We start from the raw sequence: 16152 nt of genomic DNA, 5'->3' as shown, positions 1-16152 counted from the left end.
TTGTGAATCGGTGGTTTACATCGAAAACATTGTGAGTCAACGGGCAACTTGTCAAAAGTGAAATATTGTGTAAAGGGCAACCATCCCATAGAATGGTGGAAAGACTACAAATCGTTTCTGTTAAGGGGTTAATACACTGGTATTTATATGTCAAAAATAAGAATTATCCAATTAAAAATGGGCAGAGGGCACAAAAAGACATAGATAGTGTAAATAGATAAAAATGAAATATTATTTAGCTCTGAACAAAATGAAAATTTTCCCCCTTAAACAGGTAGACCTTGAAGACATTCTTATGCTAAGTGTAATAAATCAATCATAAAATGACAAAATACCTTATGGTTGTACTTAAGTAATATACCTAAATAGTCAAAACCTAAGAAAGTAAAATGTTGTTAGCTGGGGCCTGGAGAAAGGGAAAATCCAGTTGTTCGTTAAGAATAGAGTTTCAGTTTTGCAAGGTTAAAATTATCTAGAAATCTTTTGTACAATAATAGTGTAAATGTAGTTAACACTGTTGTACACTAGAAATGATTAAGATAGTTTTTTTTTTTTTTTAAGTCGGAGAAAGGGAGGGATGGAGAAAAAGAAAGATCTTTCATCCCTCGGTTCACTCCCCGAATGGCTGCAGTGGCCAGGGCTGGGCCAGATTGAAGCCAAGAATCATGTTTACCACAAGGGTACTGGGGCTCAAGTACCTGGGCAGCCTTCATCTGTTTTGCTAGGTACATTAACAGGAAACTAGATTAAATGTAAAGTAGCCAGGATATGAACAGGTTGGATGCCAGCATATAGAATATAGAATAACCCACGATTCTACAACACTGGCTCCAAAATGATAAATTCTGTGTGTTCTTAAATATATTAAAGCAGAAAAACTTTCTTGGGGCCAACATTGTGGTCAGGCAAGTTGCGCTGCCACCTGCAGAGATAGCATCATTTGAGTGCCCATTCAAATCCTAGCCTCCCCACTCTCTGTCCAGCTCCCTGCTAGTGTGCTTGGAAAAACAGCACAAGATGGCCAAAGTGCATGTACATGTAAGGCCTGAAGCCCCTGCCTCCTAACTTCAGGCTGAATCAGCTGGCTGTTGTGGCCATTTGAAGAATGAACTAGAGGATAGAAACCTTTTTCTCTGTGTCTCCTTCCTCTATAACTCTGCCTTTCAAAAAAAAAAAAAACATCTTTTAAATAGAAGTTCTACCTGCTAAAGCCCTATGTAATCTTGTTTTGCTTATATTCTTTCGACTTCATCATGCAATACTTTTTTCTTGTCTATTACTGTCCACATAGCCTCCTTTCTGTTCCTCAAATTCACTAAGGCTTTCCACCTCATCTTGGAATGCTTTTCTCTTTGACTTTTACCAGGTTGGCTCCATCTTGTTTTCAGATCTTCGCTGAATATTAACTTCTTACACCCTGGGTAGCAAGGGAGGGCTGGTGTTTTGTTCAGCATTTAAGGCACCCTTTGGACACCCACATTCCGTAATGGAGTGCCTGAGTTCAAGTCCCAGCACCTTTTCCAGCCTAGGCTTCCCGCTGTGCACATGCTAATAGGCTTTAGCTGACAGACTGAGTAGTCAACCCCTTGCCCTCATGGTGAGAGATCAAGACTGGTGGTCAGGCTCTTGGCTTCAGCCTGTCCCAGGTCAAGCTGTTGTAGGCATTTAGGGAATAAACCAGTAGATGGAAGATTTCTCTCCATCTGTTTGCCTCCCTGTCTTTGGAATAAAATGAAAAGAAATAAAGAATTTTAAAAATTGATAAGCTGTCTAAAAACAAATTTTTTCCTAACTAATCTCTACGTGCCACCAGTGATCATGTTACTGTATTAAAATTTTCCATGTAGCACTTTTCACTTTTTTTTTTCTTTCCCCTCTTCATTTATGGCTTGCCTCTTCATGTAAGAATTTAAGTTATGAAATATCGGGTACCTTGTCTATTTTGTCAGCCACCACTGACTTTCTAACAAAAATAAAGTCAATCTTTAAAAAAAAAAAAGACAGCAGCTAGATTTTGAATTGGAGCCTAATGGGATGCTGGCACTGCAGGTGGCGGCTTACCTCACTGTGCCACACGGCCAGCCCTGTCCCCAGCCTAATAAATCCTGGTTAGATTTCCAGCCTAACCCTTCACTAGCTCTCAGCAGCACTGCACTCTGACACCCTGGCCTTGTCTATCTCATAGTCCTCTCCCTGTGCACCTTTATAAAGCATTTCCTCTGACTAGAGCGCATATCTGCTCACTCTCTCTCTGCCTTTTATATAAATATCTTTAAAATTAAAACTTGTACCATTGACTCATTGTATCACTATTAACTGTTCTTTATTATGGTGAAATGTGTATATATAGAATATGAACTTTATCATTTTAACCATTTTTAAGTGGCACTAATTAGGTTCATATTGTACATCTATCACTATCTTCTCTTACTGTGTTACATTTTTAAAATTTTTTATTTTTGATGATGTTTATATAGCATTAGTTTTTTAAAAAGATTTATTTGTTTTTGTTTGAAAGGCAGATTTACAGAGAGGAGGGGCAACAGAGAAAGTCTTCCATCCACTGGCTCACTCCCCAAATGACTGTAACTGCTAGAACTGAGTTGCTCTGAAGCCAAAAGAGTCTGTGTCTCCCATGGGGGTGCAGGGTCCCAAGGCTTTGGGCCATCTTTTACTGCTTTCCAGGCCACAAACAGGGAGCTGGATGGGAAGTAGAGAGGTAGGACATGAATTCGTGCCCATATGGGATGCTGGCACTGCAAGCTGGAGGATTAACCTGTTAAGCCAGCCTCTTCAGTAATTATTTATTGATCTGGAAATCTCTAGATTGTAAACAAAATCTTGTCTTCATTTGTAAGTGCTTGAACTCACATGAGTGAACTTGCACAAAGTCTGATGATCTCCTTTACATGTGCTGGATAACATGCCATGTCACCAGCATTTGTATGTTCCTGCTCAGGTAACTTTGGGAATAGCTTTAGTTGCCTTCTTTGTAGTTTTTTTTTTTCAAAATAACAATCCAAAGTCCTTTTTTCTGAAGACTGTTTTTTAATGTCTTAGCAATATTTACACAGTGAATATGCCAATGAAGTAAAAGCATATTGTGTTATATGATTTAGGCACATTTCAGGATTTCAGGACCTGGATAACCTCAAAGCACAGGATGAAACCTCAACAGAATAACATTGCTTTTTCTTCCTGTTACAGTTTGGATAATTTTGCTGTATTTTATACTTCTTTTTGCACTATTTTCTATGATTGTGATGTCTGATAAACCCTCAACAAACTATGCTTTAATTGCTGTTCACTTTTCTCCAGATATCAGTTTAGAACTGTCTTTTTCCAACATGCTCTTTTCCTTCCTTTTAAAATCAAATTTGCATATATATTTTAAAAATTTATTCATTTTTATTAGAAAGGCAGATGTACAGAGAGAGGGAGATACAGAGAGAAAGATATTCCATCCACTGGTTCACTCCCCCAGTGGCCACAACAGGCAGAACTGAACCGATTTTAAGCCAGGAGCCAGGAGCTTCTTCCAGGTCTTCCATGCAGGTGCAGGGTCCCAAGGCTTTGGGCCATCCTCGACTGCTTTCCCAGGCCACAAGCAGGGAGCTGGATGGGAAGTGGAGCAGCCAGGATTAGAACTGGAACCCATAGAGGAGCCTGGCACCTGCAAGGGGAGGGCTTTAGCCTAGTGGCTACTGCTGCAGGCCCATCTGCATACATTTTAAAACATGATGGAATTTGAGAGTTGGGACCCTTTTCTCATCTAATACTCACTTTGCAGATAAATAAAGACCAGTTAATGCCAGAGAGCTTTCAGTTAGCAAATGACAGAAGAGTCTGTGACTCAAGGAAGCATGGTGTGCCTGTTGGTGCTGTCAGTGAAAGGGAAACGCTTCTCCTCCTCTCTGATCAGAAGGATCTTGTGTTATCACCGGGGGTGCACTGGGAGCTAGAGATTGACGACCCTAAAAATCCACATTTGTTTTTTGCCCCGTCAGAGAGTGGAAGAAACTGTTTTGGACTAACAAACATGCTGGACTAGCAATATACAAGCATTTTGATCAACAGTGGGCAAGGACTAAGCTGAATCTTGTCTAGTGAGTGTTTGGGGGAATAATGGAAGGAAGTGACTAACTTTAGAGCTAATTTCACATGCAAAAGGATGGGCTTTGGTCCCCATCCAACATTATAAATATTTGCCTACTCAGATGTCAGAAGCAAGATGACATCATGGAGAAGTTATGTTCCCTCCCTGTTCCTTGCTAGTCTTTATCCACTGTAAACAGGATCTGAGAAATCAAGTTACAGGAATGAGCACATAATAGGTTTTCTACAGAATATGTGTGTTGTCTTATATAGGTATAAAAATGATGAAGGCAATTGACTATGAATGTTTATTAGTTCTGCATTGCATTAAACACATTTGGAAAGAGTTTGTTTTTTCTCCCTGATTTGTATAACTTGGTCCCTTTCTTTGCCACTTTATAAGGTGCCCTAGCTTTGTAGGTTAAGTCTCCACCTGCAGTGCTAGCATCCCATGTGGCTACTGGCTCAGGTTCCAGCTGCTGCATTTCTGATTCAGCTCTCTGCCAGTGTGCCTGGAAAGGCAGCTAATGATGGCCCAGATCCTTGAGCTCCTGCACCCACTTGAGAGACCCAGAAGATGCTTCAGGCTCCTGGCTTCAGATTGGCCCAGTTCTAGTTGTTGTGGACATTAACCAGCAGATGAAAAAACATTCAATGTCCTTGTCTCTCTGTACATCTGCCTTTCAAATAAAAATATATCAGCCTTTACAAAAGAGAGAAAGTAATAGGTCCTTAATAATGATCAGAATGAATGTATTTCACAACTTGATAAAATGCTGTATACCCTTAATTTTCATTGTTACAAATTTAGCTGCTTTGTGGCTCACTTCTCACATAACCAAAATAGGCACAGTAATAATACACACATTATATTTGTTGTAACAATTAAATGTTATTGCACAGAAACTATTAGAACACTCTGGCATGTAGAAAATATTCAAATATACAGCTGTTATTATTAACCAATCTATGTAGATCATCTTACTAAGTATATTTATATATATATTTCTTTTTAATTTATAATCTTTCCAAATTTCCTCTATAAGTCAAGGGACCTCTACAACTTCAAACAACTTAAAGAAGAAAATTTACACTTGCAAGGATGGCTGATGTCGTTTCTCCAGTCTTTCTGAGGGTAGAATTATTTCCCTTCTTCAAGTAGACTCATTTTTCCATTCATTTTGTAGGTGGCATGCAAGATTACAATTATGTCTGGGCCAACTGTTTTGAGATCACATTAGAGCTATCTTGTTGCAAGTACCCACCAGCTTCACAACTTCGACAAGAATGGGAAAATAATCGGGAATCTTTGATCACCTTGATCGAAAAGGTAAAGTCACTAGCTGGAATAATGGATTAAGCAAGGGGGATATTATATTCGTTTTTTTTTTTTTTAAATGAAGATGTTAACGTCATCTATTAGAACATTTAGCTTTACTCTGCACATGGGCTTTTCTCCATTGGGCTCCCTTTGCCAGCCCTGGAACACTTTCAAACTGAAGTGAGTAGCCAAATTTGTACTACCAGATGGCTACAATGTCATGTGGTTGTAGTTGGTACAGAGCCTTTTATGTAGACAGTGGACACAGCATCAGACAGACTGGTCCAACAATTTGAGTATCCTAGAAATTATACTTTGTTGAAAAAATCAGAAGTCTGGCTTTGAGGTCACAAAGTTAACAGAGAAAGAGAGAGAGTAAAAAAAAGTAGTCTTCAATTGATTTTCCATCCACTGTTTCACCCCCCAAATGGCCACAACAACCAGGGCCAAGCAGGCCAAAGCCAAGAGCTGTTTTTAAATCTCCCATGTGGGTGCAGGGACCCAAAGCAATCTTTCATTGCTTTTGCAAAAGCATTAGCCTAGAACTGGAACACAAGTAAATCAACAGAGACTTGAATTGTCATTCTTGTGAGATATAAACATCACAAGTGGTAGTTTAACTCACTGCACCATAATATGTTAAGGATAGGGAATCTTTTTTTTCTAGATTTATTTATTTTCACTGGAAAAGCAGATCCACAGAAATTGAAGGAGAGACAGAGAAAAAGATCTCCCATATGCTGGTTCACTCTCCAAAGGACTTCAACAGTTGAATCTGAGTCAATCCAAAACCAGGTGTCTCCCTAGGGGTTCCCATATGGGTACAGGGTCCCGAGGACTTGGGCCATCTTCCGCTGTTTTCTTCGAGCATGGGCAGGGAGCTGGATGGGGGAAGTAGAGCAGCCAGGACATGAACCAATGCCCAAATGGGATACCAACTCTTGAAGGTGGAGAATTAGCTTGTTGAACTATTATGTCAGCCCCCAAAACAGGGAGTTTCAGAAGCACCTTGCTAGTGTAGAATTCAGACAGAGAGGACTTAAGTTTAAGAATTTAATATTCTCACACAAGAATCTGGTCTGGGATCACTTCAGACGAGGTTTCTTTGGGGATCCCCCAAACGAACTGTGGATCTCAGAACCCCAACCATGAAGAGAATTGCAGGTCACATGGTCTGACCATGGAGTGCATGTGTCAAAGCTGAGTCTCCTCAGTGGCTCAGATGGAGAAGTGGACAGCATATCCAGGTGCACATGGAGGATATGGTAGTACATTGGAGCCTGCATAGGACACCTGGTACTACAACAGAGGACAGAACAAATCAATCAATTACCCCAGCAAAGACTTGGCAGTGAAAATCTGGGCAAGTGGAGACTCTAAGGTGGACTATGTCAGCCAATGGATTCTGGAGAGATTTCATTGTGCTTGGAATGACAAGATTGGCAGCAATTCAGAACAGTTGAACTATCAAAACCACTTGAGCAGTGCCCTAGGAACATGCCCTACATGGGGACCCTGGAATGGTGGGGAGGGTGGGTGTGGCTTTACCTTTGCCTCTCCCCTTCCCCCAGATACAGGAAGGAAAAAAGAGAATGTGGAAACAATGTTCTTACCCACTTTCCTATAGCCCTTGACCCTTTGAGCCCTAATCAACTATGTAAAGATCAGCAAAATTAAAAAAATAATAATAAAATAAAAAGTAACCAGAAAAATAATTTAATATTCTTATATATATTTCAATTCAACTTCATGAGATTGACAGATGATTTAGGAAGATGAGATGGAGGGGTAAGCTTATTCATAAAACTTCTAGCATCAGTGCCCAACAAAGTTACACTATTCTGCCTTCCAAGTGGGTGTTTTTTTGTCTCTCTGTTCATTTAGGTTCACATTGGAATTAAAGGATTTGTTAAAGATTCAGTAACAGGTTCTGGTTTGGAGAATGCAACCATCTCAGTAGCTGGTATTAATCATAATATCACAACAGGCAGATTTGGTGATTTCCACAGATTACTTGTTCCTGGAACTTACAACCTCACAGCAGTTTTAACTGGGTAAGAATTGAAACTTTTAATTAAATTGTCAAGCCTCTGTAGTATATCTAAGAAATGTAGTCCAGTAAATGTTACTCACTCCCTTTAACTTTTATTTTTCTCCTTTGAATCCTGAGAATATTATTGTGTAGTTTGTCACATGATCCAATAGTACAATGTATGCAAAGCTTGAAAAGATGTCAAGCTGTAAAATGTTTTCTGATGGTTCATTGAATATCAGAGTGTAAGAAACCCAGGACTATGTAAACGACATTTTGAAGTATTATCTTGTCATCAGGTTTCTGATATATTAAATCACTGACTTCCCACCTCCCCTGGAAGCCCTTTGATAGGGATTCATTGGTAAATTTCCATGTAATTTTGAATATTCCTGAAAGAAGTAGGAATGTTAATTTGATAAGACTGCAAAAAGTTTAATGGAATAACAACCTAAATCTTTTAGTGTATTCTTAATTTATAAAAGCATTATAAAGTGTGGCACAAGTAGAGAATTCTTTAGATTTAATTTGTAAATCTCTGTGATGTATCATCCTAAAATTTTTAAATCTGCATTTCTGTGTTTAGTTTGCCTATTGGTAAATCACTATGATAAACAATATGAAAGAGAAAAAGAGGCTACTTTTATGGTATTAAAAGCAATGTGTTTCTTAACATCAAGCCATCTGCCTTGTCAAATATTTTTCTCAGATATATGCCGCTGACTATTAATAACATAGTGGTGAGAGAAGGACCAGCCACAGAAGTGGATTTTTCCCTTCGGCCTACTGTGGCTTCAGGAAACCTTGACACAGCCGAGGCTGTAGCAACTGTTAGTACAGTTGCTGCACCTAATATTCCTCCTGGAACATCACCTTCCCACCAGCCAATTCAGCCAAAGGACTTCCGCCATCACCATTTTCCCGATATGGAAATCTTTTTGAGAAGATTTGCCAATGAGTATCCTAATATCACTCGACTTTATTCGTTGGGAAAATCAGTAGAATCAAGAGAACTTTATGTGATGGAGATATCAGACAATCCAGGTGTACATGAACCAGGTAATTGGTACAGTTTCACATATAATATCAGTAGCACCTTTCAGAATTGTATCTTTTTTGCCATGTTACCATCTTGAAAGGTTACCTGTATGTATTTTTTTTTTTTTTTTTTTTTTAAAGATTTATTTTTATTATTTTTTCATTGGAAAGGCGGATATACAGAGAGGAGAGACAGAGAGGAAGATCTTCCATCCGATGATTCACTCCCCAAGTGAGCCGCAACGGGTCGATACTATGCCGATCCGAAGCCAGGAGCCTCTTCCGGGTCTCCCACGCGGGTGCAGGGTCCCAAAGCTTTGGGCCGTCCTCAACTGCCTTCCCAGGCCACAGGCAGGGAGCTGGAAGGGAAGCGGGGCTGCCGGGACTAGAACCGGCGCCCATATGGGATCCCGGGCGTGCAAGGCGAGGACTTAACCACTTGCGCCACCGCGCCGGGCCCTACCTGTATGTATTTTAAAAAAGAAATTAAACTGTAAATGTAACCAGCCTTTTCAAAAGAAAAAAATTACTTAGCAGTCTATATTATGCATGGTCTTTATATTTATAAATGCCTTCTACTCATAGTATTTTTATTTTCATATTATATAACAAAAATGTTGAGGGCTTCACAAAGTTCATGGAAAAGTGGAATTGAGAGACAATGTACATTTTCTGTGAACTTTTAAAACTATGCTCATGTGAGTAGATGATATGCCTTGAACATACAGATGAGTATTAGAAAGGAAATTGTGTTACGTTCGTGAAGGCTTTTCTTTGTTTCTTTTGCCAAATGTAAATGTTTTCTCAAACATTCACATCAGAGATTTTCTATATTTTTCAAGCAAAAAAAAAAAAAAAAAAAGTCCATGGTGACAAAAAAAGGGGTGGAAATCTCTTCTGTATATTTTGTTTCCAGGTGAACCAGAATTTAAGTATATTGGAAATATGCATGGAAATGAAGTGGTCGGACGAGAACTGCTATTGAACCTCATTGAATACCTTTGTAAGAACTTTGGAGTGGATTCTGAAGTAACAGATCTGGTCCGCAGTACTAGAATTCACATTATGCCATCCATGAATCCTGATGGCTATGAAAAGTCCCAGGAAGGTAATGAACAGGCTGTTTTCCATGTTTAAATCTTTTATGACATAATTGGCGATTGGAGAAAATGTGAACAGGTTGTTTTTCTGGAATCTCTTTGTATTTTATTCTAATCATTTATAATTGCTTTTAGCTCGTGTATTTTTGTAAAGTAGGCCAGTTGATTCAATAATTGTACGATTAAATTTATATTTAATAGCTTTTTCTACTTTGGTTATGGCTCTTATATAGTAAAAGAAGTATTTTACACATGAGGATACATTTTTAAAATGTTTGTTTATTTTCATGTACTTCAAAGAAAAGCAAGAGCCAGAAAGAAAGAGAGAGAGAGATTCTACTAGTAGTTCACTCCCTGAATATCCACAATAACCAGGCCTGGGCCAGGTCAAAGCCCAGAGCTCCATTTGGGTTTCCCACATTAGTGGCAAGGACTCAAGGACTTAGGCTGTCATCTGCTGCCTCCTGGAATGCATTATCAGGAAATTGGATTGGAAATGAAAGAGCTGGAACTCAAAACCAGCTCCCCAATGTGGGATGCAGATGTCTTAAGCGGCAGCTTCACATGTTCTCCTTTAACTCCCAACTCCTTAGCAATGTCTAATCTTTTATTTTAGAAAAAAAAAAAGGCTTACTTAGATATTTCAAAATGAAAAAGAGAAACAGAGAGACTCTTCCATCCACTGGTTCATTCTTCAAGTGGCCACAGGAATTCCATCCTGGACTTGGCCCAGGAATTCCATTCTGGTCTCCCATGCATGTAGTAGGGTCTTATCTTTTCCTACCTTTTCAGACACATGAGTAAGAAGATGGGTGAGAAGTTAAGCAGCTTGATAGAAAATGCTGGCATCAAGAACTGTGGCTTAACTCATATATTTGTATAATAACTGAGTGCTCTTTTCAAAGTGTGACCAAAGGGCAAAAATGAAAAGATAATAGCGTTGCCTCTTTGTTTAAAAAATCTAAAAGAGATTTTTAATGGCCATTGTAAAAAAACAAATTTAAAATCCCTCAGTGTTATATGAAAATTAAAGTGCTCATATGCTATATGAAAGTTGGAGTTCAGATAGCCAAAGTGGTATGGTAGGTTAAAATATAAGTGAAACATGCCTTTAATTTGAACCTTCTTCTTATAGGAGATTCAGTAAGTGTGATTGGCAGAAATAACAGCAACAACTTTGATCTGAACCGGAATTTCCCAGACCAGTTTGTTCAGATTACAGATCCTACCCAACCAGAAACGATTGCGGTAATGAGCTGGATGAAGTCCTATCCATTTGTTCTATCAGCAAACCTGCATGGAGGTATGGTCACTTTATATTCCACTTACTAGTTCTCACTGAAGGCATCTGAAAATTCTGTTGCAATCTCATTTTTCTTGTAGTCTTTCTAAAAATATTTCATCATTCACTCATTTGAGAGACAGAGGGGAAAAAAGAGCTTCAAATACTGGCTCATTTTCCAAATGACTGCGATGGCAGCAGCAACAAGGCCTGGGCTGAAGCCAGAAGCCAGGAACTCAGTCTGGGTCTCCCACATGGTGGCAGGAGCCCAGTTACTGGAGCCATACTTCTGCCCCCTCCAACACCTACAGTGGCAGAAGCTGGAAGACCTGGGACTCAAAACTAGAAACTGCCTTGTGGGGCACAAATATCTTAAATTCCAAGTGCCTGCCTCTCATCTGAGGCTTTCTTTAAATAGCCTGTTATTGCTTTTATAGCAGACGACAACAAGCATCTTTTCTTGTTGCTTTTAGGACAGTTTTCTGAATGTTTTCCCAGTCTTTCTCAATTTTTCTCCCCATACTTCCTTCTCTTATCCTTCTCTCTACTCCTCTCTCCACCCCTTTTTCTTCTGTCTTTCCTTTTTGTCTCCTTTTCCACTAATAGTTCGTCAAATGGCTTATGTTTATTTTATTTTAGGGTCTATTTTTTGTTTATTAGGAAAGCAAAATTACAGAAAGAGGAGAAGAGACAGAATCTTCCATCTGCTGACTCACTCCCCAGATGGCTGCAACAGCCAGGCATGGGCCGGCCAAAGCCAGAAACCTGGAGCTTCTTCCGGGTCTCATGCGGGTGCAGGGGCCCAAGGAGTTGGGCCATCTTCCACTTTGAGAGCTTAAAAAAAGATGTATTATTATTATTTTTTTAAGAGTTACATTGAAAAGGGAAGAGACCAAGAAATCTCCCATTTGCTGCTTCAATCCATAAACAGCCGCAACGGGTAGTGCTTGGCCAATTTGAAGCCAGGAGCCAAAAACTTGTTCAGCTCTTCCATGTCACTGCAGGGGCCAAATCACCTGGTCCTTTCTCTCCTGCTTTCCTAGGACCACTGTCTGGGAACTAGATGAGAAGTTGAGCAGCCAGTACTCGAACCAACACCTAAAACCCTAACCTTTCATCTCTTATGTAATGATGCTGGCCCGTAGAAAAATATTTTTGTACTTGATAATCATGGGCTGTTCTCAAAGAGCCATGTAATAATTTAAGCCGCTATACACTGGTTGCAAAATGATTTTTTGTTTCCTTCTTAAAAATATTTTATGTTTGATAAAAAAATTTTTTCATTTTGGAGCTGTTAAAAACATTCCCAGAATAAGTCAAATGTCATGTTGGCTGCATCTGAAAACTTAATAATAGCTACATTCCAGTGAAAATAAGTCACTGATTTGCAGATGTCATGTCAATACGTGGCATGGTGGGAGGCAGGCAGCGTCAGTTATGTTGATGTGCTTTTCTCCATGTTTTTGTTTTCTCAAAATCTTTTAATGGGTTCTAAAATCTTGGCAGAGAAGATTAAAACATTTCTTTGCACTGTAAGAGACAAAAAATCTTTGCATGCTCTTAAGTTCTGAAGCTGGAACTTAAGAATTAAGCTGACAAAAGATTAAGAAGAGGTAGGCATATAGATTTTAAGGTTTGTAGTTTTTTGTATCACAGGAGATTCAAAAGAAAAGAAGTGAAAATCCCAAAGAAACTTAAGAGTTAAGGACTTATGTACTCTTTAAAATAAAGATTTGGGCACTGCACGGGTACCCTAAGCAACTTAACTGTTTCACCAAACATCTATCCCTATATTTAGGTTCTTGAGGATCTGGTAAACTGTTTTTCTGCCAGGGCTGAATGTTTTTTTATTGTCATTGTCAGTGTATGAGAGTTCCAAGTTCTCATCTTTGTCAGTATTTTTCTCCTTTTTTAAAAAAAATGACATGTGTATCCTAGAGGGAAAGAAATATTACTAATTTGCAGTTTGATTTGCATTTATTCAATGACTAATCATGTTGATCATCATTTCGTGTGCCACTTGGCCATTTGTATGTCTTTGGAGAATATTCAGGTCTTTTGCCTAATTCTAATGGCCATTTTTGTTCAGTTTTATATATATAAAGGATTCTTTATATATATAATATATTCTTCACAAATATTGCCTTCCATGCTATAGTTTGTTTTCTCACTTTCTTAATATTTGATGCACAAAAGTTTCTGATTTTGATGAAGTCCATTTATCTTTATTGCTTGTTCTTTTGGTATTGATATTATTTATTTGAAGAGAGACTCTTTAGGAAAAGTACTAATAAGTAATTCTTTATGGCTTCTTTTTTGGTCTTAAAAAAATTGACCATTTAGGGGTTGAAAGGTAGTTCAAGTGGCTAGTTGGCTGCCTTGCTGGCACCAGCGTCTCATATGAGTACTCAATCATTTCCTGGCTGCTCCACTTATGATCCAGCTTCCTGCTTGTTTAATTCCTCTGTTTTGGATTATGTATCCAAAATGAACAGCGTGGATTACTTGAACCTCAAGGGTCTCGTTTTAAAATTACATGACCTTACAAATATCAAGTTTACTGAAAAAATCACATTGAACTTGATTTTTCTGATCCTAAATTTTTCATAAAATTGTTTATATTATACATATATGCTTCTATTTCCAGTTCTAGCATGTATGTTACACCTATGCATTCACAAGAGCTTGTTAAGGCAACCTTTAGGTTTCATGGATAGCTAGTCTTTCACTTACCTATTTTGATCTTCCATTGAAGAAATAAGTCCTTTTTTCATTTCTGTTATAGAAATGAGCTTTGGCAAATTGTATTGATTTCTCTGGCAGAATTGTGCAAAGTTTACTTTATGTTAAGAATCCATTTTGAAATAGATACCATGATGTTTTCCTTTTTCCCCTTGTAGGTTCTTTGGTAGTTAACTATCCTTTTGATGACGATGAGCAGGGACTTGCCACATACAGCAAATCACCAGATGATGCTGTGTTTCAACAAATAGCACTTTCTTATTCCAAGGTAAGCTTAATAAAAGAGGCTATCGAGTGATTTCTTGCAGTAAAAAAAAAAGGCCTTGAAATGAAGTCGCACAGTGCTCAGGTTACCTGCTTTCTTGGATAGGCCTTCCATGGTCCCTTTCAGACAGCCGTGGGGCCTCTTTGTGGCACATCCAACCTCTGAACAGAGTGCGAGAGGACCCAAGTCTTTCTAAACTTTCACTCCCCAAGCAGCTGCTACAGCTGGAGCTGAGCCAATCCGAAGCCAAGAGTCCAGACCCTCTTCTGGGTCTCCCATGTGAGTCCAGGATCCTAAGGCCCTGCACTGTCCTCGAGTGCTTTCCCAGGCCACAAACAGGGAGATGGATGGGAAATGGATGGCCAGGACTAGAACCGGCGCCCATATGGGATCCCAGCGCATGCAAGGACTTCAGTTGCTAGGCCACATGTCAGGGCCCTAAATAAACAAACCTTAAAAAAAGAAAACTACAAGAAATATTGTAATCAATTCTGAAAATATTTGAAACATAACAAAGGGGTAATAGAGATGAAGACTGTAGAAAGATGAGACATGATACAAATCCCTGAACTCACCTTTGATCCATTTTCTCTCATGCACTAATACAAGAACAAAAGTAGACAAACTGGGGAGGGTCTACCTGCAGTATAAAGTTTCTTTGAGAACTCTGAGAGAGCCAGGTAGGTAGAGGGGCTGCACTTCTCAAATGAGAAGAGAACTGTGAATTGATGCCAGGGAAATCTAGATTTTCCTTGAACTCTGGGATAAAAGACCCAGGCTTCATTGTTTCTTCTGGAATACAGACAGCGGGAGACTATAGGCCTGAACGCACCTGGACTCGCAGTGACAGACAGACCCAACTGTTACCAGTTCCTGCAGCTGGAAAAGGACTACTGTGCAGAGAGAGTGACGAGCAGCGAGCTCACAGCCCAGCAGCATACAGTGTGATGCTCTGCTCTTATGGGGAAAAGGGCTGGGGCTGCAAGCAGGGAGATGGATGGAAAGTGGGGCCGCTGGGATTAGAACCAGCAGCTATATGTGATCCCGGCACATGAGGATCCTGTAAGAATCTGGAAGAGGTACCTGGCTCCTGGGTTCGGATCAGGCACAGCTCTGGCAGCTCTGGCTGTTGTGCCCGCTTGGGGAGTGAATCAGCTGATGGAAGATCTTCCTCTCTGCCATTCCTCCTCTCTGTATATCTGACTTTCCTATAAAAAATAAAATAATTTTAAAAAAGAACATTGGGGTCCTGCCTGATAGGCTAGAGGCTAAAGTCCTGCCTTGAACACACCAGGATCCCATATGAGAGTCAGTTCGAATTCCAGCAGCCCAGCTTCCCATCCAGCTCCCTGCCAATGCACCTGGAAGGGCAGTGGAGGACAGCCCAAAGCCTTGGGACCCTGCACCCACATGGGAACCCGGAAGAGGCTCTTGGCTCCTGGCTTCAGATCAACTCAGCTACAGCCATTGTGGCCATTTGTGAATAATCGGACGGAAGATCTTCCTCTCTGTCTCTCCTCTCTGTATATCTGACTTTCCAATAAAAATAAATAAATCTTGAGGCTTAAAAAAAAAGTCAGCCATCCAGATGAATATTAAGTGATGAGCTTTTTCACATATTCCCATGATACATACCTGACTCTTTAATGTAGTTCTACTTTTCACCTTCATTGTGGCTTCTAGTTCCTTAGTTTTATTTTCTTAGGCCATAATCATCTTGATTGAACTTTCTACTCACCCTGGATCCATAACTTTTCAGTGATGCTGCTAAGGATCTTGTGCATTCTCTTGACATAACGTATCTTGTCAGTCAGTATCCAGACCTCAGTAATTACTCCTGTGTCGCTTGTCCATCCTTCTACTACACAAGGAGCCCAGAATATTCACACAGTAGTGGCCTTTTGTTGTACTTTCCGCATTTGCCCTCCTGCCTCAGTGAGCCCTGAGTCCTGATTGGCAGTATTTCATGTTCTTTTACTTTACTCCTTACTCATTTCCAGGCATGGGGATCTTAGGACATTATCCTCTACCTGAGACCCTGATCTCTTATTTTCATTGGATCACTTTGCATCGACCTAAACTAGAACTTTGAGTAATCTGATGTAATCTCATTCAGATTCTGTCTTCTCAATTACTTACTATTTGTGTCTTATGCATATTCTCCTCAGTTTGTTTTTCTCACTACATTCTGCCTCTGGAATCTATGTATCTTTTATTGTAAGTAGGAAAGGTGATCATTAGCAGCTTCATTCTTCTTTTCTTTTTTTAAAGATTTTG

At 39.5% G+C, this 16152-nt stretch overlaps 1 protein-coding gene across 2 annotated transcripts in view; it reads left to right on the top strand.

Annotated features, from left to right (window-relative positions):
* CPD (carboxypeptidase D) overlaps positions 1-16152 on the top strand; it is a 69324-nt gene that overhangs the window by 28375 nt on the left and 24797 nt on the right. For both annotated transcript variants that reach the window (XM_041000535.1, XM_041000536.1), the window contains 6 exons: positions 5283-5425; positions 7301-7470; positions 8158-8507; positions 9403-9594; positions 10722-10889; positions 13769-13878. In XM_041000535.1, the coding sequence (XP_040856469.1) occupies positions 5283-5425; positions 7301-7470; positions 8158-8507; positions 9403-9594; positions 10722-10889; positions 13769-13878 (1133 nt within the window). The remainder of the gene's footprint in view (positions 1-5282; positions 5426-7300; positions 7471-8157; positions 8508-9402; positions 9595-10721; positions 10890-13768; positions 13879-16152) is intronic.

The sequence above is a fragment of the Ochotona curzoniae genome, unplaced genomic scaffold (genome assembly GCF_017591425.1).
Source record: "Ochotona curzoniae isolate NIBS_2020 unplaced genomic scaffold, NIBS_Ocur_1.0 scaffold_2453, whole genome shotgun sequence".
Lineage (NCBI taxonomy): Eukaryota > Metazoa > Chordata > Mammalia > Lagomorpha > Ochotonidae > Ochotona > Ochotona curzoniae.
This window is presented reverse-complemented; position numbering and strand designations above follow the sequence as displayed.